This window comes from Toxotes jaculatrix, chromosome 1 (assembly GCF_017976425.1).
Source record: "Toxotes jaculatrix isolate fToxJac2 chromosome 1, fToxJac2.pri, whole genome shotgun sequence".
Lineage (NCBI taxonomy): Eukaryota > Metazoa > Chordata > Actinopteri > Toxotidae > Toxotes > Toxotes jaculatrix.
This window is the reverse complement of record NC_054394.1, coordinates 22,530,137-22,551,046: the sequence shown is the minus strand read 5'-3', so window position 1 is coordinate 22,551,046 and position 20,910 is coordinate 22,530,137. Positions and strand designations below refer to the sequence as shown.

The following is a 20,910-nucleotide window of genomic DNA, read 5'->3' as shown; positions in this document are numbered from 1 at the left end:
GTCATTGGGTGCTGCCTTACAGTTCTCCTGTGATGGATTAAAGCATCCCAAGGTTTTCTGAGTGCACAACTTTAGAAACAATGGAACACAGTATAAACCAAAACCTTTAAAATCTTAAAACTAGATTTGGACACACCAAAACATACATGGGAATTACTTTTAAGTGTGAAATGTGCAATTAAGACTCCACAAGTTGAAATACAGTTTCATGTTTAATAAAATGGGACGGATTTACAGTTTGTACACTCCATCCACATTGGCATTGATTAAGAAAGCAACAAACAAGTACAAATGCAGTATATACATACCAGTATACATATATTTATAAAATACAATACCATTTTTTTTCACACAACTTTACTGTATTTTTTTTATTGTTATTACTTGAAGTCACTGTTAGGAGGACTTTTAAGCAAGCTACACTTAAATTGTTCAGACAGAAAGATGTTGTGCATAAGCTGTGAATTTCTGTCATGGAAAGCAAGTCAGCCTACAGTATCTACAATATTCAGATCTCCATGTTAGAAAAATAGTCCCATGTTTGCACAAAGTCCCCTACAGAAATGGGCTGCAGTTACAGAAGGCTAGCATCAACAGCACAGGCACCAGAGAAACGAGCAAAACCCACAACAGTGATGTGTTTTGGTTGGTTGGACAATCGAATGTAAATTAAAAAACAAACAAACAAACAAAAACAGTACTTTGAGGCTCGAATTGGGAATCCTGACCGCTTTTTCTCTCCCAGAACTAATTTGGATGAATATCTTGTAGAGATATTTTAAGTCTCTTGATCTTTTTTAGTTCTTTTTTTTTTTTTTTTAACTGTAAATCTGGATGGACATCTTCAGTGAGACAGACTGTGGCACATTTCTAGGATGAAAGACGTGTTACATATTACAAGGAAAACATGGAGCTACACTGATTTAAGAGTGTATTCCATGTACAGCAGCTTTATATAACCATGTTCAGGGTTTTCTCTCATTCCTCCGTCATGAAATTCATGCCTCTTTTGCCACCTTGGATAACAGTTTTCAAAGCAAAATAGTTTGACAGACATTTTTTTTTTGTTTGTTTTTTTAGCAAAGCATCACCTCCAGCGGACATTTAGGAATATGCCCCTGATTTTGACTGTTCACACAACTTAGCTACACAAACACATTATGCACCCACCATTAATTATGTCTGTTTGGGAGAAACATTTATGAGGCCCAAGCTGCATTTTATTGTTATCTGACACATACACAACATTTGGAAAGCACTAAAAGGACAAAGCAGTGCTCTGTGATGACAAGTCTGTAAAGAATTCATTATGATAGAAGAGGGCTGACTTCCGTTTCTGCAAGAAGTGTCAGGATTAAAAGGTTAAAGCCATAACTCCAGCACTGTGGGGGAGACAGTTATGAAAGCTGAGATGTATCAAGCTGCTTGTTCTTGGGCCATCAAAGTCATAGACGATAAAGGTTTTGTCTTCTCACAATTTCCAAACATTAATAAAAGGTTCAGGGGTTATGTGCGGTGCAAAATCATGCATTATGAGACAACAATTTTCTTTGACATTCATTCATTTCTTTTGTTAGTTTTAATAGTACAGTTCTAAAGACTGTCAAAGTATTTCCTTTAAATCAACACCAGGGTATGTGTTGATGGATTGTGGAAGAGAACGAATAAAATGGAACAGGTTTTGAGGAATTGTTCCAAACAGCATAATATCATTTTTCCCATTATTAAAAAGGCATATTCAGGGCATTGAGTGGAATTATAGTAAAGAATGCCATAGTATAATTTCCATAATGCTGCCATCTGGTGGTCAAATATAGTTTTTTGATGTTTTCAACAAAAATTCATAACATGTAAGCTCTGAAAAGATAACTGAATTACTCACGGACAGTAATAACAGAGATAAATTATAATTATCTCATATTATTCTTGTGAAAAGTGACATTTGTTATTCACCTCTTTAATTGTCTCCTTTCCCCATCTGAAGTCTTGAGCAAAATTTAATTTCAGAATGAAAAATCCTCACAAGTCTCGCCAAAATAAGATTTAAGTTTTTTCCACCAGCACATTTTGACTGGGACTGACATTTGTTTTGTGTTGACAGAAGCACGATTAATTTAACTTTATCTAAATCACTGTGTGTATTCCAACCAACCAAACGGGATGGATCCATGATGGCAGGCGGGCAGTGAAGATCCCTCTCGATTCATTTAATTACTTACTCAAAATGAGACACAACCTCACATTATGTGATTTCACTTTACATATCTGTCACCTATAACTGAGTCACAGCATTTTGCTGTCATGTTCATATGTGTATACTGACATACAAGATTATTTGATTTGAGCAAGTTTTAGAAGGTCGATCTGACTGATCTTTGTTGCAGTTTGGGTATTGAGCAGAGTGGATGAATAATGGAGCTATTTAAGATTTCATGTAGTGTTTTGCACTGTTGTTGCTCCACATCACCATAACCTCAATAACAGGACATTCAAATTCTATTTGTGGATCAAACTTCTGCTGGTAAGCCATACCTGAAATACTATGACTGTAACATCCACTGCCCTCGTGGCTGAGGTGAAAATAAAGCAGCAGAGAGACCAGATCTCAGAGAGTAAGAGACATACATAAAAGACTTTTTCCATCAGTACTGATGAGTCTTTCAAATTAAAAACCTAACATTGCAATGAGCAAGTTAGGACAATATTAATACATTACGCACATGAGTTGATTAGACCAGAAAGAGTGGTAATACTATTCATGCTTCGGAAATATTTGCAACAGAATTGTAGTTCAAGCATTTTCTCAAATTCAGGTTTAAAACTGTACGAGCGAAGACAAGGACAGGCACAGTACTGAACCCATGGATAAGGACAGGAGCCTGTCTTAAATTCTCAGTTTAAATGGATTAAAGGGCAGGGTGTCTTAGCTGTTGTTTTTCATTTCTATAAAAACTTGCAGTGTGAAAGTGTGGCATAATTGCGGCACAGGAATAAATAGATGAAATCATCTGTTTCTCCCTCATACTCATACACACTCACACAGCTTTGTGTTTTTTCATTAACGCCATAGCAGATTCTACTATAGCAAAGTGTGTTCTGTGCTTTTGTTTTTTTTTTTCCATCCCCTCAGTTCTCAGCCATCCAAAATCTCAGTACGTCCTGCTTTAGTTTGGTGCCGCTGATCACAGATCACATGACAGTTTGAAGGGTCAACTCTCACGTATGGTTAGTGCTATTAGCTAACAGTCTCTTTGTGGGAGAGTCTCTTACTCTCTGGGCGACGCAGTGAGTGTGGACAGGCACTCCACCTGGCAGACACACCACATCTGGCTCGCTGAAAGTGTTGTGGCAAAGGTGGCATCCCTTCTTTTCAGACACAAGGATGGGTTTCTTGCGCTCTTTTAACTGGAGGAAAAAAAAAACATGACAGATGAGTTACATTGAGTTAAAGTTATTTATTTAATTTGCACATTTTCATTTTATGTTATGCGTTTCTCACCCTGTCATGTAACAGTTGAAGGTTTTCAGAGTGGGCTAGCCCAAGAGCAATCTGGGAAGTGCGGCAGGCATGCATGCTGGCCCTGACAGCTCGACCCAGAAAGGGCCGCAGCAGCTGGAGTGACCAGTTCTCAGGGAGCATGCGAAGGACACGGACTGCGTCAAACACCTCGCCATGCCGATTTAGGAGGTCCACTGCTGCCATCTCCAGGTCTCCACCACTACCTCCTGATGCTGTCTGGGACTTTCCAGGAAGGCTCCCATCAAGATAAACTCCCAATAGCAGGTGAAACAACTGCTGTTGGTAGGCAGAATCCCGACAAGACGAGGCCCATATACAGAAGGCCTCAGCAGATGGGAAGTCTCTGAGCTTGTGCACCAATATGTGAAGCGCTTTATCATGCTCCTCCAGTTTTCCATGTAGTGTTGCACGCTCTAGCAGCAGTTGCTCACAGTTCTCCATCTTACCTAAACAGCACAAAACATCAACAGTCAAAACCTGCACAACAATCTCCCCAGTCATTTTGGAGCAAAGACACAAAATCTTGAGAATAGCACCTTGCTATAGAGGATCTTCCAGTGACCTCTACACCAAGAACTGCACTTAAGTCTGCATTGCATTTATTATGCTACAGTCTGACACATAATATGTGTTGACACAGTTTTTGATTATACCATTACAAGCTAAACACTATTACAACATATGTTTACACAAAAACAGAAAGATCCATCTTAAAAATAAAATATTCAAGTGTAGTCGTCTTCAGACGTGTGTCTCACCTAAGAGAAACTGTACACGGTATAGATTGGACTCCCTGAGCAGGGCTTGGAGCCTCTCTCTAGCTCTGGTTAGCTGATCTTCATCTGTTGGCGACTGTGACAGCAGTGACAAGACCCTCTCCAGGTACAACACAGCCAGGTGTGTGTGGAACTTCTCTTTCTGCGTCCACAAACAGAAGAAAACACAATATGAATTCAATAAACTTTTCTTTAAGAAAGTGTTTTGATGGGAAAAAAGAAATCAGTCTAAATCCTCCTAAATAGTTATCCTAAAAAAACAACATCAGTTTTTACACTTTTGACTGCAAATTGCAGTTTTCAGATATTAACTTGACTCAGTACTCTGAATAAGAAATTCAAGCAACATTTTTACTAATACCTTAATCTGAAGGATTATTAAAGACAGCTTCAGCTTTAGCTTTGAGCCTGGATCCCAAAAGAAAAATGTCATTGTAAGCTAATGTAGAGAGAACATCTTTGGTCCCACCTTCATAACAACTACTGACATGCCCCGGAGAAAGGCCCTTACTCCACAACTACTGGAGTGGAGTATCTCTGTAACCTTGTAAATAAACAGGTACCCTCTGGTATTAAAGAGCGCAGCTCTAAGTGAAAATATCTTGGTTGAATTAAGTTTTGAATTGAACTGAATTCATCCATCCATTTTCTCAAGTATTTACTCTTATGCTGCAGGACTCGTAGGAGGAGTCAGACAGAACCTGAGTGAAGTCATTCTAACTCACCTTGCTGACTGGGTTTTAGGAGGAAGTAAAGGGACGGTGCTAACCACTGAGTCACCATGACTCGTGATTGGCTTCATCAAAATACTTTCATAATTAGAATGGGGTCAAAAGTGAGACTGCTGCAGCCAATGTAGACATAGCCTTGACAATAACGCAAATCACTACTTTGAAGAACTGATACCGCTGGGAAATTCCTAATGATGCTTGCTACTCTGCAGGTAGGTTAGTGTTTGGATAAGATAAAACACATCTCTGGGCTTAGCACAGATTTTGTGATTCGCTCAATGACACTTGAACAAATCCGACACTTGTTGACACCTAACACCTGAACCAGGGTCTTCCAGTTCTCTCTCACCACAAAGCCACTCGGTCACATTTCTCATTAACAGCTGATGTTGTACCTGTATCTTTCTCTCCAGCACCAGGTGTTCCAAGTAGAGAAGCAGCGCCTGGCCATGCTTTCCCAGGTAAGTGATGACATCGTCAGGCTTCAACTGTGTGTGATCCTTACTGACAGACCTCTTAGTAAAGATGTGGACACCTATCTACAATTAAAAAGAAAGGCAAGATTACTACTATAGCTCTACTACCTCACACACAAGATCAGAAAATAATGTTATAAACTGAAGAAAATGGTGCAATGAAGAAGAAAGCATGAAGAATATAAGACACTCAACAGCCCACAGTCCTATTGCAGGGTTTTTTGTTACTCGGTGGGCACTGTCCTTTAACTCATTATTGAAATTTAAATGAAATAGCCATTTAAGTTACTAGTAACTTACAGAAGGACTCTTTCGCAAGGCCCAGTCTGCATACTTCCATACAAGATCCAGATTGGAGCAGGAACAGAGAAAGTCGACAATGTACTCAAAAAGGTCAGATCTTGTGGAGTCCTGCAGATCCCCGTCTACCACACGAATCCACAACTGTCAGAAACAAAAAGAGGAAACGGGATTAATTCCTAAACATTATGTTGCTGCCGATTCTTCTGTGAGAACCAATAAATAGGCAAGTATTAGGCGAACATACCTGAAGTGCTGCTGAATCCTGACCATTATAATGATAGAGCAGCCCAAGTGCAAAATATCTAAGAGACGGGGGAAGAAGACTGAGTGAAGCAAAGTTTATCGCCTCAAGATTCTATTTTTATACAAAGTAATTAAACTGGATTGACTAAACTGTACAAACTTTTAAAGATGTGAGATGATGATCTCGGGTGGCAATTAACAGCGAGGGACAAGAAAAAGTATTTATACAACAAAGCCTCATCCTCCCTGTAGGACTTTGCAAATTTTGTGACTGCAATAATTAGAGAAAATTATACTGATCCCCACAGTGTCCACCAGAGTGTTAATGTTTCCTGTAATTACCACAGTTTTAAGCATGATATGACATGACCAAACTGAGACTACTAATTTACTCTAATCACTCTATAAAGCGAGCCAAACACTCACACACATTAAAAGATGACATTTAACCAGTTCAGTGCAGCCGCAGTTTCAAAATGAGTGAGTGCTGTTTCACTTTGACTGCATTTGAATGCATGTGAAGGCTCTTAAGACTATAAAATGTCCGCGTGTGTTGAAATGCAGTGATTTGCTATGTGATCAATAACATAATCAAAAAACCAAAGCGATGGTTTACACACTTGTGATATTTTTCTAGCCATGGGACGCTGTCTGATAGTAGGCAGGCATTGTCTGAGGCTAGCAGGTCTAGAAGGCTCTCATGATCCTGCTCAGCATAAAGCTTTAACAGTGCTGTGTCCACGTCCTCTCTACAGCCATTTGCAACCTCTGTGCTTCGTACCTGCGTGTGGAAGTAAAGAAAAACTTTCTGTAATACATAAACAGTGTTACAAGAACTTCAGACATGTGAACTCACAGCAAAATTCTATGTAAATAAATCAGCTTTTCCTCCATTTACCTCTCCCAAATAAGTGATAAGAAATTTCTTGCATCGCAGCACTTTTTCCTGGTCTCCCTGTGCTAAGTGGTTGAGATCTGCAAACTCGTGGAGAGGAGGGTGGCAGCGTGTGAATGAAGAGGAAGCTGGCAGCAGCAGTGGGTAGAGAGATATCAGCTCCCGCACATCCAGCTGACCCTTCCTGAAAATATAATGATAAGGTCACAAAAAGCTGCTGAAGAGTGAGGCAACCAAGAAGTGCACACCACACCTTGTAGATGCACAATCCTCAACATCTGTTATAATTTTAATTACAGAAAACGGTTACATTTTTTAAATTTCTGGAAAAAAAAAAAACATAGCCATAACCATAACCTCCTTGTCAGATACATCTATCAAATTGGGAACTAAAGGTTGCACTACAGTGCAGTTAGCACAGAAGCAGTTAAGGCTACTAATAAGGTATCAGATTCGGGCACGTAGCCAAAAATCAGTTGTTTGTAAATAGGAGGCAAAACTTATTTAGTGTTTAGAAAGTTTATGTTCTGCAAAAGGATTTTGCCATGGAAGAGGAACTTAAGTCATAATGAACCGACAGGGTGTGAAAAGACACAAAAACAAGAACTTAGGAATGACCTGATGAGTTTCATGATTGCTGTTTATGGTGTAACAATTTATTCCAATAGTGATTTGATTCTGATTCTTGAACGACCACAGCTCAATAGGTACTAGTCTGTTAGGATCAAAAGCAGATATTTATTGATGAGATAACATTAAGACTTCTGTAAAAAAAACCTTGGGTCTGAATGGTGTGGCCACAGAGTTTAATCTCATCACCAAACAAAGCTGTTTAACAAAAGCTGGAAAACAAACACTGACTCAAACTCTTACCTGAAGTGTTCTTTTGCTTCTAGAAACTGAAGTTGGCCGAATTGTATGAAGCCTGCCTGCTGGAGAATTCTTTTGTGCAAAATCTGTACATGCAGACAGTGACAATATATTTTTAGTTCAGAAAAAATACTGGTAATTACGTGATTCAGCTCAGACTAATATTAAAGATCTTGGTCTACGCAAGGTTATCATATTACCATCAATTACTATGACACCAATGTCATTGTATGGCCCATGACTCACACACAAAGCCATCTATATAACATACTTCAGCCATAAAAATCAAAACAACACACTGTTTGTTACCTGGAACTTGTCTTTGGGAATATTTCTCTGTGCTCCCTCCATGAGGGTGAGCGCCTCCTCTACTCTGTGACTGACCAGTAAGTCTTGGATCTGTCTCTCCAGCGGCAGGGGTACCAAAACATATACTGCCTTAGTGGAAGCCAGAATGACCTTCCCTAAAATACACAATGTTTGTAGGTCAGAACTTCAGCACTCTCAAATAGCCAGATATATGCAAAGTGATATCACAGGTGGAGTGTCAATAAACAAACATGAGTCTGCTTAATTTTAATCCTGTGCCGTACACAAGTCTTTTGACAGCTTCATGGGTACACATTATTTTGAATGATTGCAGGAAAACCAGAGAGAAAACCAGAGGTAACAAATAATCCTTAAGACAATCTTATGTGATGATACCTTCAAAGTCTTGCAGAATGTGTCCATCCCTGAATGAAAGGGTCTGTTTTAGATGTTGGTCCAACATGCTGTGGATGGTGATGAAGCTCTCATCCAAGGCCACCACGTATGGAAAACACACAGCAGCACCAATCACGCTCTCTGACCAGTTGACAGGAGCCCGCTGAGAAACCCCTTCTGCATTGGCAAACATTCCTGGGGGGTAATTGATGGACATATTAACCAATTACAAAATAATTAATTAATTTAGATAACATTAGTTATATTTGTTACTGACCTATGTAAACAAAACTTAACATTTTTAATACCTTCTAAGGCCTTTAAAAGACCTGCAGATACCCTGTTTTTGTACTGACTCACCCAGACCACCAGGTGCTGCTAAGAGGAACTCCTCCCTGCCAATCCTCTTCACAATGGGTCTCCTCTCTTCACTGTTGTAAGGGAAGAGGTCTTGGGAGGCTCCGGTGTTGTAGTTCAGGATCATGTATTGTGTAGCAAGGGCCAGGCACAAAAAGTAACCATCAAGACTGACGGCACAGGGCTGCTCGGGAGTGGCCACCTCTTTGACCAGCTGGACTCTGTCCTCATACACCATGTAAATCTGCACTGTCCGCCGCTTAGAGGACAGTACACCCATTTCCACACAGAATGGATCACCATTCACCGGGTTCTCATTAATGCAGAACGCAGTCACACCTCTGATCTTGGCTCCACCTCCTGCCGCCGAGGGCACAGTCTCCAATGTCACCATGTCGACGAGGAACACTATTCCATCACAAAGAACTATAAGACGCTCCAAAGCAGAAGCAGCCCGCAGCTCAGCAACTGGTTTCTTGAGGCCCAGGTATTTGTGCAGCAGCTTCTGAGCCGAGTAACTCAGTTTCCCTTTGGAAGAAGTGACCTCATCCAGCAGAAAGTGGTGGATGAAGCAGTCATTGGTGCCCACATACAAGTGCTTTCCACAGCATTCAATGCACTCGATATTGATGCGAGCTTTGTCGCCCATGAGGAGATCTCGCTCCACAGCGGGGACTAGCTCAAAAGCCTTCACACTCATCTCAGCCAAGGCATCTACACTAGATAATAGAAAACAGACAGGCATCAACAAAACTGCAGACAAACTAAAATAATCAATGAGAGTATACTGCAAAACATTTTCTTGTGATACATTATTAATTCATTGGCAATAGGATATACTGAGGCATGGGCGTGTCTGTAAGTCACAACAAACTCTGAATTATATCTTCTTTTGGGAAGTGGAGACTTTTGCAAGTTTCTGACTGGTTTACCTCTGAATACCAGCTCACACGAGTGTGAGCCAATAAAATACCAACATTTCCAATGTCTTAAGGTCCTTCATAGTCTGTCCAAGTAACTTTATTTCTTTCCCTACCAATGTGTAATTTACTTCCTTATCTAAATCTCAATGTCTCAAAGCTAAGTTGGTCCTTTTTCCTAATGAGCATTTATGCTGAGTCTAACAAAGGTTAATGACAACACTTTAAGTCCCCCTAACTAGCATTTACTGTTTATAACATTGGATAAATGATTTATAGCACACTATAATTTATTTGTAAGCAAAGTGTTTTTAATGTATTTGTAAACAACTGTAACCCATCCTGTGAGCACCTAGGAGCAGAGAATGCTTTATATAACAGATAACAACTGACAGTGAAGTCGTAATGCTATAAAACATGTCTTCACAGGATAAGTTATAATTGTTGGCAAATACTGTGCATTGATAAACACATAAGCTATGACTGCGTCTGCCACTTAATAGCTTAATAGCTGCCAATGAATGCTACAAAGGGGAACATAAATCAAAGTGGGCCCGGGTTAATGTTGAACAATTTCAGAAAATGCTGTCTAACATGAGACGCTGCTCAAGTGGCAACAGCTAATGACGTTAACGCTGGCTAGCTTGTCAAATGCTAACGATAGCAACAAAACAAGATTCACCAGTTAACCATGGCTGTCTGGAGGTGGTATAAATTCTTTGTAACCTAAGTTATACATGTGAGGAAGTCTTGGTAGGTTTTTAATTGATTAGGTAGCTTCTAGGCCAGCTAGCTGAGATAGCTAACGTTAGCTTAAAGAGGCTGTTCTGCAATGATGCCAATGCTAGCAAGCTAATTAACGCTATGCTACATTTTCACTGTGGCTAAATGAAGGCTTATAAATAACATGTACAGACAAGTGGTACTGTTATATTATAACACTCGAGGGGTCTCTGTCCGAAGAAAGAAAAGTGCCTAATTTTCAACCGGCCTCCCCTTCCTTCAGATGATGCTCTGCGCACCAGCTCCCTGACGAGTTTCTCCGTGAGCTGTTAGCATACCTACCGCTGCAGACAGCGCTCAGGACGGCAGGCCAGATCACCACAAACAGGCGAGCCTTACTACTCCAAAACAAACAGCGGCCACGACATATATTTACACCTTAACACTAATATACCCATGATGCCAGGACCGGCACCACACCGACAAGCAGAAAATATGGCTTGAATGGCAGCGTTGGGTCCTTCCTTTCGTTTGGGTCCCGTATCAAACACCGCCCATTTGCACTGAACTCCCCCTGGCTGCAGGTGATGCCTAGCTGCGTTCAATGCTATCGAGGAAGCCTTGTTGACGATTTCTTAACACGTTTCAAAATTACTTCTAAATATGTTTTGTTTGATTTTTCTCCCAAGATTAATGGATGCATAAGGAGGTAGTTGCTTAATTGTGTATAGGATTTAAATGTTTAAAGAGATGTGAAGTAGCTTGGAAGCTTTTAACAGCAGAGCTTTGTAAATAAATATCATGAGATGATTGTTTCTCTTGCCTGCAGGAAAGTCCATCGAGCCTTGTGATACAGAGAGCAATGATGAGTATAAAATGTGTCATTAGTGACACAGCATAATGCACTATGATGACCAGGATTTTGCTGCTGAAGTACTGCAACATGACAGAATAGAATATCTCTAGAATCAAGCACGGACATTAAAGTTGACTGCACAATAGTTTTATGTTTTGAAAAAAAAAACTGTACAACAAATTCTATACATGAAGCTAATGTTGATTTTTAATTTTTCAGTCAACAGGATTGAGTTACTGGTGGAGGTGGAGAATACCATGTACTGAGTCTTTTCTGAATTTAAAACAAATTATCATTACCACGTATTGTGGGGGTCAGTAGGGGTCTTAAAGGCTAATCCAAAAATATGAAAAACTGTTATAGATCAAGAAATCCAAACTGTCCTTGAACGCAACTCGGACGGTTTTCACCCAAGATGCACCTGTCCAAATGAACTGACTGAGAAAAGCCATTTTGTTGTGCTAGCTAGCTATATGCTAAAGAAAGCCAGCAAAACATGGGTCTGCTATACCAACGCTAAATATGTCGCTTTTATGTTTTTGTTTATTGTCACAAAACACAATAATTGAGCTCGTTAAAATCTGTAAGTAGTCAAGACTGGCATGGACTAACATATGAAGCTAAAGTTTTGTGAAGAGGACGGAAACTGGTAGCTGAAGTGTGCTGCAGTTTTAGACAACATACTGTTAGCTTGTTTATTTAGCTGACCGTAGTTATGTTTTCTGATTAATTAGCCTTACGTTAGCCAGTGTTTGTTTGTGAAAGTGTTTGAAATAGGCTGCGACTGTCTGTGCTGTCAATCAAAGACAACTGGTTCAGCGAAAAAGCTGTGTTGGTGACAGTAAACAAGAAGGCGACTGGACAATCCAGCAGTAATTTAGCAAGCACTTGCACCATACAGCGTTAAGCCAAAGCGCTAATCTGATAATGGCAGAGGACACCCGACAGGACAAGAGAGCCAGCTTCTCTGCTATAACGGAGCATAACACCAACGGGATGGCCAGGACCTCAGCTGTGGCCTCAGGCAAAACTGGCGCTTCAAAGAAGTTAGTGATCAAAAATTTCAAAGGTATTGATTTGTCATTGGTCGATCTCTCCTACGTTAATCTAACAGCAGCGCATGCAACTTAACTTTTAGATCATACAGTAAAAAGTTGTCTGGTTGTGAGTAGTGTAGGTAAGTAAGTAAGTAAGTGTAAGTGTTTGATATTGCTTCACATATGGCTTGTTGTTGTGTTAGGACATGAGTGCATCCTTCTGTTGTTTTGCTTGATGCATTGATTTTTGTGGGCAATGGTGATTTTAAAAACCTCTTTCAACATCTGGTTTTTGCACGTATTAACAGTAAACAGTGTTCAAAGAAACTGCACTGCAGTCACTGGTCAGGTGAGAGACATAATCCAAAAAAACCCTGAAACGACAACAAATTAAATTATAAATAAGTCACAAATGTACATAATTATACATAACAAAGATACGCATATATAAATTAAACCAAATCAAAAGCTGTCATGCATTGTCCAAAAATAAAGGAGGGCTTTATAAAAAAAGGTCTGAAAATCAGTTCCTCATTTGTGGACTCTAGAGAACCCACATATTAGGTGTAGGTTACTTCTAGTCTTAATAATGGGGTAAGACAGTGTTTGTGAATTTTCAGAAAACGTATCTTATGGAAGAGATTACTTTTCTGTTTGCATTTATTCAAATTGATAAAACAAACATATACTGGTGACAGCATCAAATGCAAACAGTTGTTCACTATACTTATTTTAAATGAAAAATTGATAACTGTTTTTTGGCTGTTGGTCAGATAACAGGTAGTCACTTGTCAAACTGAGAGGTCTTCATAACTTTTGACTTTTTATAGAATAAATGTCCATTCAAAAATGAAAAATGATTATTGAAAATAATTGATGTCAGAGCTATAATCTTAACATATAACATACAGTAACTTTTCATACGGGGAGCAGCAGTAGGTATGACCTAATGTGCATATTCACACTACAATCATCTCAAACAGTAAAAAGTCTCAAAATAAAGTGTTGTAACCAGAAAACCTGCTTTATGCACCTTTCGTCATGACAAATATTTATTTACCAACTTACCTGTGGGTCCAAAGTGTGTGGTGTTGGAGGTTTTCCTGGCGTAGTTCATTCGTTAAATACTGTGTTATTCATAAGGCTTTCAAAGAAATTAACAGTGGGAAAATACATTTTACTTTAACAAGCATGAAAAGCATTTGGTGTCTTCTCAAAAATGACACCAAATGGTTACCATGTTTGTGTGAAGCATGTTAAAATACGTTTTATCCATATTATTTACATTTGCATTACTGTGTTTTCCTTTTGGATTGTTTGGCAGTTTGTGTTGGACCTGTAAATAAACATTATTGCTTTCTTTGTGTCACAGACAGGCCAAAACTAGCAGAGAACTACACTGAGGATACATGGTTGAAGCTACGAGATGCAGTGGGTGCCATTCAGAACAGCACCTCTATCAAGTACAACCTGGAGGAGCTCTATCAGGTTTGCTGTCTGGCTCTTTAAACACCTGCGGTTTGAATTTTTTTTCCCAGGCCCTGATATGTGTATAGCAGTGCTGGATTGTAGGAGTGTGTCAGGGCAAAACAACTGAACACAACTAGCACAAATGCTTTATATTTTTGTCATGTGTTTAACACATGATCTATCAGCAAATCATACAATTCAGACTTTAAGTTGCTAGTAGTTAATTTCAGCTCAGGGTTAAGATAAACATGTAGAGAGCTGAATTTGCTTGAGATAGGTAATCTATCACATCATGAACACAATCTCTACTTTTATGTTGGTTAATGTTATAATGTTGTGTACTGATGCTTATATTGATCTGAAACGTTTCCACCACATTTCCACATAACAAAGGGGATTTACGTACTTTGCTGATATGAATGGAAACCAGTAGCTAGATGTTGAAAATAGTATGCAGTATGCGCCTGTCTGTTCCTTTAAAGTCAAGAGATCATCTTGCAGGTGTTCACTCTGTAATTATGTGTTTGTGAAGAATTGCCAACAGTCTGTGTCTCTTGTGTTATTGTGTCTCCTGTCTGTGTTGTTTCTGAAACTCTTGAAGGCGGTGGAGAACCTGTGCTCGTATAAAGTCTCCCCCACACTGTACAAGCAGCTACGGCAGGTCTGTGAAGATCACGTGCAGGCCCAGATCCACCAGTTCAGAGAATATCCTTTTATGTGAAAAACTATGTCAGGTAAAGATACAGTATGAGTTGAGCTTAGGATAAACAGGATACATATTTAGGTGTTTTACCTTTTGAATTATTACAGATTATGAAAGAAAGAGAGAGAGAGACTCCCCTGACAGTAGGTATCTAACATCATAAGACCTCTTTCTTTACCATCAGTGTCACCCAGCTGGAACACCAAATACTTTTGATCTAAGGAGTGAGACCAAGATGTTAAAATATGCTCCCTGTGAAGTATGGTCATTCAATATTTGGTTTAATAAAATGATTGAGTAAAATATTTTTTCCCTAACATGGAATTCACAGAGTCTTTGGACAACCTTTCCTTCCTGAAGCGAATGAATCGCTGCTGGCAGGACCACTGCAGACAAACTGTAAGGTTTGATGTCTGTCAGATATACACATCAAAATGGCACTTCATTTGGTTTGGTAAATCCCTTGTTTTAGACTGTTTTTGTTTCTCTCTTTATAGATAATGATCCGAAGTATCTTTCTATTCCTGGATCGTACCTATGTGCTTCAGAACTCCCTGCTTCCCTCTATCTGGTAAAATTACAATTTATTCAAATAATTCTGTTTGTTAAGGTGCGCTTAGGAGGCTGAGGTGGTGTATTTGTTGCAGGGACACTGGGTTGGAACTGTTTCGTACCCACATTGTGAGCGACAGTGCAGTTCAGAAGCGCACAGTAGATGGCATTTTGGAGCAGATCGAACTGGAGCGCAACGGGGAGACAGTGGATCGTAGTCTGCTCAGGAGCCTGCTGGGCATGCTGTCAGACCTGCAGGTACCTGATCACCTGTTCACCTGATCAGTAGGAGGACTAAATGTGTGTCATTGTTTTTACGTCCAGATTGTCTGTCGTTTGTTAAGGTTTACAAAGATTCCTTTGAGGAGAGATTTTTGATTGAGACCAATCGGCTGTATGCAGCAGAGGGACAGCGACTGATGCAGGAGAGAGATGTGAGCAAGGCTCTTATTGGATCTGGTCATGTGGTCACAGTCATTCAACACGAACCTGTTATACACATAAAACTGAGCACATGCTTCTAATTGGCAAACGTGTGTTTTGTATGTGTCCAGGTACCTGAGTATCTGCATCACGTGGCTCGTCGGTTAGAGGAGGAGAATGATCGTATCCTCAGCTACCTCGATCAGAGCACCCAGTATGTTTTCTTTTTTCATTTTCAATTGTGCCATCATATCACTGAGACAGAAATCATGCCACACGTAGATATTACATTAATTAACATCTAATAATACCATATCATTTGCATATCAACCTTTATAGAATAAATGCAAACATAAATGACCATTTCTTTCCAACCACTGAGGTAGGATGCATCTATTTTGAAATACTATCCCTCTATCCCTAGTCCCTCAAAATAAATACAGTGCACATGGACAGAATGTTATATTTGCATGTATTTATTTTATAGACTGATATGTAAACTGCCAGATAGTCTTTACTTTTGGACCAGCAGACTAATGGTATCTTACATTCCCAGTGCAAATGGTTATTCTCTCTAAATGTCCAGTATACTGTGCTTCTTTTTTTTTTTTTTTTGACTTGACTTGAGAGTTCTTCTCACAATTGTTTTTTTTTAAATAATTTAAAAATGTCTAATACTGTAAAAGTAAACACAGTTCGAGGGTCACCATGCAAGGCCGTAACGCCAGACTTAATTAAACACTTGAACTTGAAACTCCAGTTTGCATTTGCTGATTTACTGATAAATAGAAAGACATTAAATGAAAAATTTTGCTGTGCGGAAAGGTCAGGAGGTGTGATTGAAGACATTTTCTTGAAAGGGGAATACAAGTTCAAAGTACTGACTTTGAATATCTGTGAATCTATTCCAGCATTTGGATACACTCTCATTTTTTGCCTCCTATTTCCTTATTATTTCACAGGAAACCACTTATTAGCTGTGTTGAGAAACAACTTTTAGGAGAACATATGACTGCAATACTACAAAAGGGTACGTCTGTGTAGAAGACCTGTGTGGAGTTCTTTTACATTAGCATGTGTGTTTGTGTGCAGCAATATATGCCACATTTGTGAATCTTATAGTGAATTCTTTGTTTGAATTGTTTATTTCACACAGTGGTATTTTTGTCTGCACTAGTTTGGATAACCTGTCTTTTAAGAAATTATACATTATTTTGTTTAGTTTTTAAATCAAACTAATATACTCATGTCTGTTTTGTGCTTTATTGTGAAATAGTTCTGATTAAAATGTGCTAGAGCACAGTCCATGACCAAACCAAAAAATGTTATCTACCCTCTATGAGAGTAGATAACATTTATCTGGATTTAAATGTACCCAGAGGGTACATTTAAATCCACAACAGCTCTAAATGTACCCTCATAGAGGGTAAAAGTTAAACTGTAAGATGTAAGTGATTTTTATTTTTCAATATATAAAATATATATGCACATTTACAAATATAGTAATGTGTAACGTCTTTGTGCCAGGTCTGAGCACCCTGCTGGATGAGAATCGTGTGACAGAGCTGGCCCTCCTCTACCAGCTCTTCAGCAAGGTGAAGGGAGGACTTCCCACTCTGCTGCAGTTCTGGAGGGATTACATCAAGGTAAACACATACTGTAGTTCAACCAACATATACTGTGTGTAGAAATAAAACGCAAAGCATTTTCATCAAGAAAACGTGTCCAGGTCATTTTATGTTTGAGAAATGCATGTACCCATTATTGTGAACTTTCTCTGGTCTTAGTCCTTTGGTGGAGAGATTGTATGTACTCCAGAGAAAGACAAGGACATGGTTCAAGACCTACTGGACTTCAAGGACAAGATGGACAACGTGGCGCAGAGCTGCTTTGCACGGAACGAGGGATTCATCAACGCCATGAAGGAGGCCTTTGAGACCTTTATCAACAAGAGGCCCAACAAACCTGCTGAACTCATTGGTGGGTCAAATGCAGAAATGATACACCATGGCAATCGTTTTTTTCAGACCTAAACACTTATAACGACTTTTTAAAAGTACAAAATGGTAAATAATTTGGCATAGCATGCTTTAATTGTGTGTGTGTGTTTTGTTGTTTTTTAATTAATTCCAGCTTGTGATAACAGATTTATTGTTTCCCATCCAGCTAAATATGTGGATTCTAAGTTAAGAGCAGGGAACAAGGAGGCTACAGAGGAGGAGCTGGAGAGAATCCTCGACAAAATAATGATAATCTTCCGTTTCATACATGGTCAGTTACACTTGTGTGTGTGTGTGTGTGTAGTGAATTAATATGTGAGTGTTTGCTTAATCAGTCAATTAGAGTTACTAACCACTATGACATTTGTTACACACTGATGAGACCTCTTGATCTCTGTTTACTCCCTCCAGGAAAAGATGTGTTTGAAGCTTTTTATAAGAAGGATTTGGCCAAGCGTCTGCTGGTCGGCAAGAGTGCTTCTGTTGATGCTGAAAAGTCCATGCTCTCCAAGCTCAAACATGGTGAATCTCTCGTTCAGTGTCTTATGTCTTGAAGTAGCAAGTTGTCATTAATCAAAAACCTTGTCCAGGTTATGGATATGTGCTTAAAGTTTCGGAGAGGAAAAAAAGCTTACATACTATATATTGGACTTTAGGGGATTTATTACCTTCATTTAAGTTACCTCGTCTGTACTGTATAAATAAATTTGAGTGGTGCTTTGAATACACTTTAAAATCCTTCAGTTGCAGACTTGATTTTTTTCATGATGCACATTATACTACGATACATTCAGAGAGGATGTCTGCATCTGTCCATTATTATAGCAGCTGAAGCAATGAGGTGAAATCTGATATAGTATCTGTCACATCTGTATGTGTGTTGGTGTGAGGTGCAAGAATAACTGAGCTGTTACATTAGTGGTTTTGACTTCCTGCAGAATGCGGAGCAGCATTTACCAGTAAGCTTGAGGGGATGTTCAAGGACATGGAACTGTCTAAAGATATCATGATCCAGTTCAAACAGGTACTTGAAGTCTCAGACTTATAAACATAACGTAACGTGTAGCTTGAAAATGTTGATACCAAGTTTACAGTGTATGCTGTCACTAAATGTATTTTTCATGCATCAATATTTCCACTCAGTATATGCAGAACCAGAGTGAGCCCAGCAACATAGAACTTACTGTGAACATCCTCACTATGGGCTACTGGCCTTCATACACACCCATGGAGGTCCACTTGCCCCCAGAGGTAAGCATTTCTATGTTTGGGTTCTGTTCTCTGTTCACGCTATGCTTTGATACTTGGAAGTAGCTTATGCGATTGAACTCTGTATAATGGTAAATTTCAACATTTAAGTGACTCTTTGCTTAAACATTAGTGTGCTGATTTATAGTAAGTCAACAGCAGCATGAGGAAGTTAGTGAGGAAAACACTGTCATAACAAAATGCCATTGCCATGTCTTTTTTGTGTTTTGGTAGATGGTAAAACTCCAGGAGGTGTTCAAGCTATTCTACTTGGGGAAGCACAGTGGGAGGAAGCTGCAGTGGCAGCCAACACTGGGTCACGCTGTACTAAAGGCGGAGTTTAAAGAGGTAAAGGCTTGGTTCATTCTAACGAGACATAGAGAAGAGAGATGGTTTGAGAAAATGTCTGAACTGCACTTAGATGAAATAATTTATCCTGCAGGGTAAGAAGGAGCTGCAGGTCTCCCTGTTCCAGACGCTGGTGCTGCTGATGTTTAATGAGGGAGAGGATTTCAGCGTGGAGGAGATTCGCACTGCCACTGGCATAGGTTACACATGTCTTTAAATAAGTGGTACAACTATTCAGTTGTTGGAGATGTACCTGCTGTGACACATTATCCATCTGTGTTGTCCTTCACAGAGGAGGGAGAGCTCAGGCGTACACTGCAGTCCCTGGCCTGTGGAAAAGCCCGTGTCCTTAACAAGAACCCTCGAGGGAAAGACGTGGAGGATGGAGACCGTTTCAATTTCAACAATGACTTTAAACACAAACTGTTCCGCATCAAGATCAACCAGATCCAAATGAAAGAAACGGTAAAATATACCAGCACATTTCCTTCTTTCTTAGCACACACCTCCTCAACAAAGGCTTACTTTTATTCATTTTTTAAAACACATTTTCCTCACAGGTTGAGGAGCAGGTAAGCACCACAGAGCGTGTGTTTCAAGACAGGCAGTATCAGATTGATGCAGCTGTGGTACGCATCATGAAGATGAGGAAGACCCTCAGTCACAACCTACTAGTGTCAGAGCTCTACAACCAGCTGAAGTTCCCTGTCAAGGTGACGTATCTTAAGCTTTTCATTCTCGTAATTTTGATGTTTCGATCATTTCTTTTCAACACATACACACGCGGAAAGCTGATCAACATCTGCCTTGCCTTCCTCTCCACAGCCGGGCGATCTGAAGAAGCGGATTGAGTCGCTCATAGACAGAGACTACATGGAACGTGACAAGGAGACTCCTAACCAGTACCACTATGTTGCCTGAGGGGGTACCACTGTCACTGCCATGCTTTCCTTGCAGCAAGCGTACAGCTGGCCCCTCAAACAGCATTACAGCCCTTCAGCCACCCGACTCTCCTCTGGTTTCTCTCCATCCACAATCCTGGACCCAGCATCCAGATCACACAGAGCTCCAGAGACAAGGGACTTGGCTGTTTTGTTCCCACTCTGCAATATCTATAGTGGGACTCTGAAATTGGGCCGGAGGAGTCGCCCGGGTCGTTGATGGTTGATTAATGTGACTTACAAACCTGCTAATGCAAAACTCAACTGAAAATAACTAGCACTTTCCTTTGTTTTTGTTTTTGTTTTGTTTTGTTTATCCTCCTCGGGATTGGGATTTTTTTTTTCTCCATCACGTCGTTCTAAAATCACTTATTTTCTACTATAGTTGGTTTGTTTTGAGTTTTAAGATTTTTTGTTTTGTTTGTTTTTATTTTATTTTTTTTTGTTCGAGGTGTTCCCTTTATGAATGGCTGCATAAACTGCTGAGTGTAAGCCTGATTGCTCACTTGCTTGATTTGGCAGAGAAACAGCTGATGAGGACAAAAAGAAGAGACTTGAGGCTGGATGAAGTGGTCAAGAGGGGCTGAGTCAGATGTGTTTAGGTCAGATGGAGAGGACGTTGCTTGTAACAGAGAGTGCTATATGCAGGCAAGCCACTTGGGTATGTCTTTGGGTATCTTGTATGTTTTGACCAAAATGTCCAAATGTCCAATGTCATGTGCTGATGTTTTTGTAGATCAGATTGTATTCTATGTACGAGTGAGAAAAGTGAACCTGAATAAATGGATATTTAATGATTCAATTAATGATTTG

The 20,910-nt window shown here is 39.7% G+C and overlaps 2 protein-coding genes across 4 annotated transcripts; one reads left to right on the top strand and one right to left on the bottom strand.

Annotated features, from left to right (window-relative positions):
• Positions 1–800: 800 nt before the first annotated feature.
• Positions 801–11,045, bottom strand: tgfbrap1 (transforming growth factor, beta receptor associated protein 1). Of its 3 annotated transcripts, none has more exons than XM_041040205.1 (13): positions 10,858–11,045; positions 8,880–9,595; positions 8,520–8,714; positions 8,124–8,278; positions 7,818–7,900; positions 6,948–7,128; positions 6,670–6,830; positions 6,051–6,108; positions 5,804–5,947; positions 5,423–5,566; positions 4,279–4,438; positions 3,500–3,966; positions 801–3,405 (listed from the first exon to the last, which is right to left on the bottom strand). In XM_041040205.1, exons 2-13 carry the CDS (start codon positions 9,574–9,576, stop codon positions 3,217–3,219), a joined length of 2,634 nt encoding a protein of 877 aa, XP_040896139.1. In that variant the 5' UTR covers positions 9,577–9,595; positions 10,858–11,045; the 3' UTR covers positions 801–3,216. The 3 variants fall into 3 exon arrangements, with proteins under 3 accessions (XP_040896139.1, XP_040896122.1, XP_040896131.1); XM_041040188.1 differs by having other exon boundaries at positions 10,862–11,045; XM_041040197.1 differs by having other exon boundaries at positions 8,880–9,590; positions 10,862–11,045.
• Positions 11,046–11,840: 795 nt separating this feature from the next.
• On the top strand, positions 11,841–20,903 carry cul4a (cullin 4A). The gene is made up of 20 exons (XM_041038524.1): positions 11,841–12,444; positions 13,785–13,900; positions 14,484–14,587; positions 14,915–14,984; positions 15,083–15,156; positions 15,233–15,395; positions 15,482–15,571; positions 15,692–15,774; positions 16,523–16,590; positions 17,088–17,206; positions 17,348–17,540; positions 17,727–17,831; positions 17,972–18,082; positions 18,499–18,584; positions 18,704–18,811; positions 19,043–19,156; positions 19,251–19,356; positions 19,449–19,621; positions 19,717–19,869; positions 19,982–20,903. The coding sequence occupies exons 1-20, from the start codon at positions 12,303–12,305 to the stop codon at positions 20,075–20,077; spliced, it is 2,274 nt and encodes a 757-aa protein (XP_040894458.1). The 5' UTR covers positions 11,841–12,302; the 3' UTR covers positions 20,078–20,903.
• The last annotated feature ends 7 nt before the right edge of the window (positions 20,904–20,910 follow it).

Excerpts from the sequence above, each read along its gene's own strand:
- tgfbrap1 (XM_041040205.1), bottom strand. The coding sequence starts at position 9,576 with ATGAGTGTGAAGGCTTTTGAGCTAGTCCCCGCTGTGGAGCGAGATCTC. Across the intron at positions 5,567-5,803 it reads CCTTGCGAAAGAGTCCTTCT|ATAGGTGTCCACATCTTTAC; the intron begins GTAAGTTACTAG and ends TTTTAATTGTAG. Across the intron at positions 3,967-4,278 it reads CCGTGTACAGTTTCTCTTAG|GTAAGATGGAGAACTGTGAG; the intron begins GTGAGACACACG and ends TGTGCTGTTTAG.
- cul4a (XM_041038524.1), top strand. The coding sequence starts at position 12,303 with ATGGCAGAGGACACCCGACAGGACAAGAGAGCCAGCTTCTCTGCTATA. Across the intron at positions 12,445-13,784 it reads AGTGATCAAAAATTTCAAAG|ACAGGCCAAAACTAGCAGAG; the intron begins GTATTGATTTGT and ends TTTGTGTCACAG. Across the intron at positions 19,357-19,448 it reads TCGCACTGCCACTGGCATAG|AGGAGGGAGAGCTCAGGCGT; the intron begins GTTACACATGTC and ends TGTCCTTCACAG.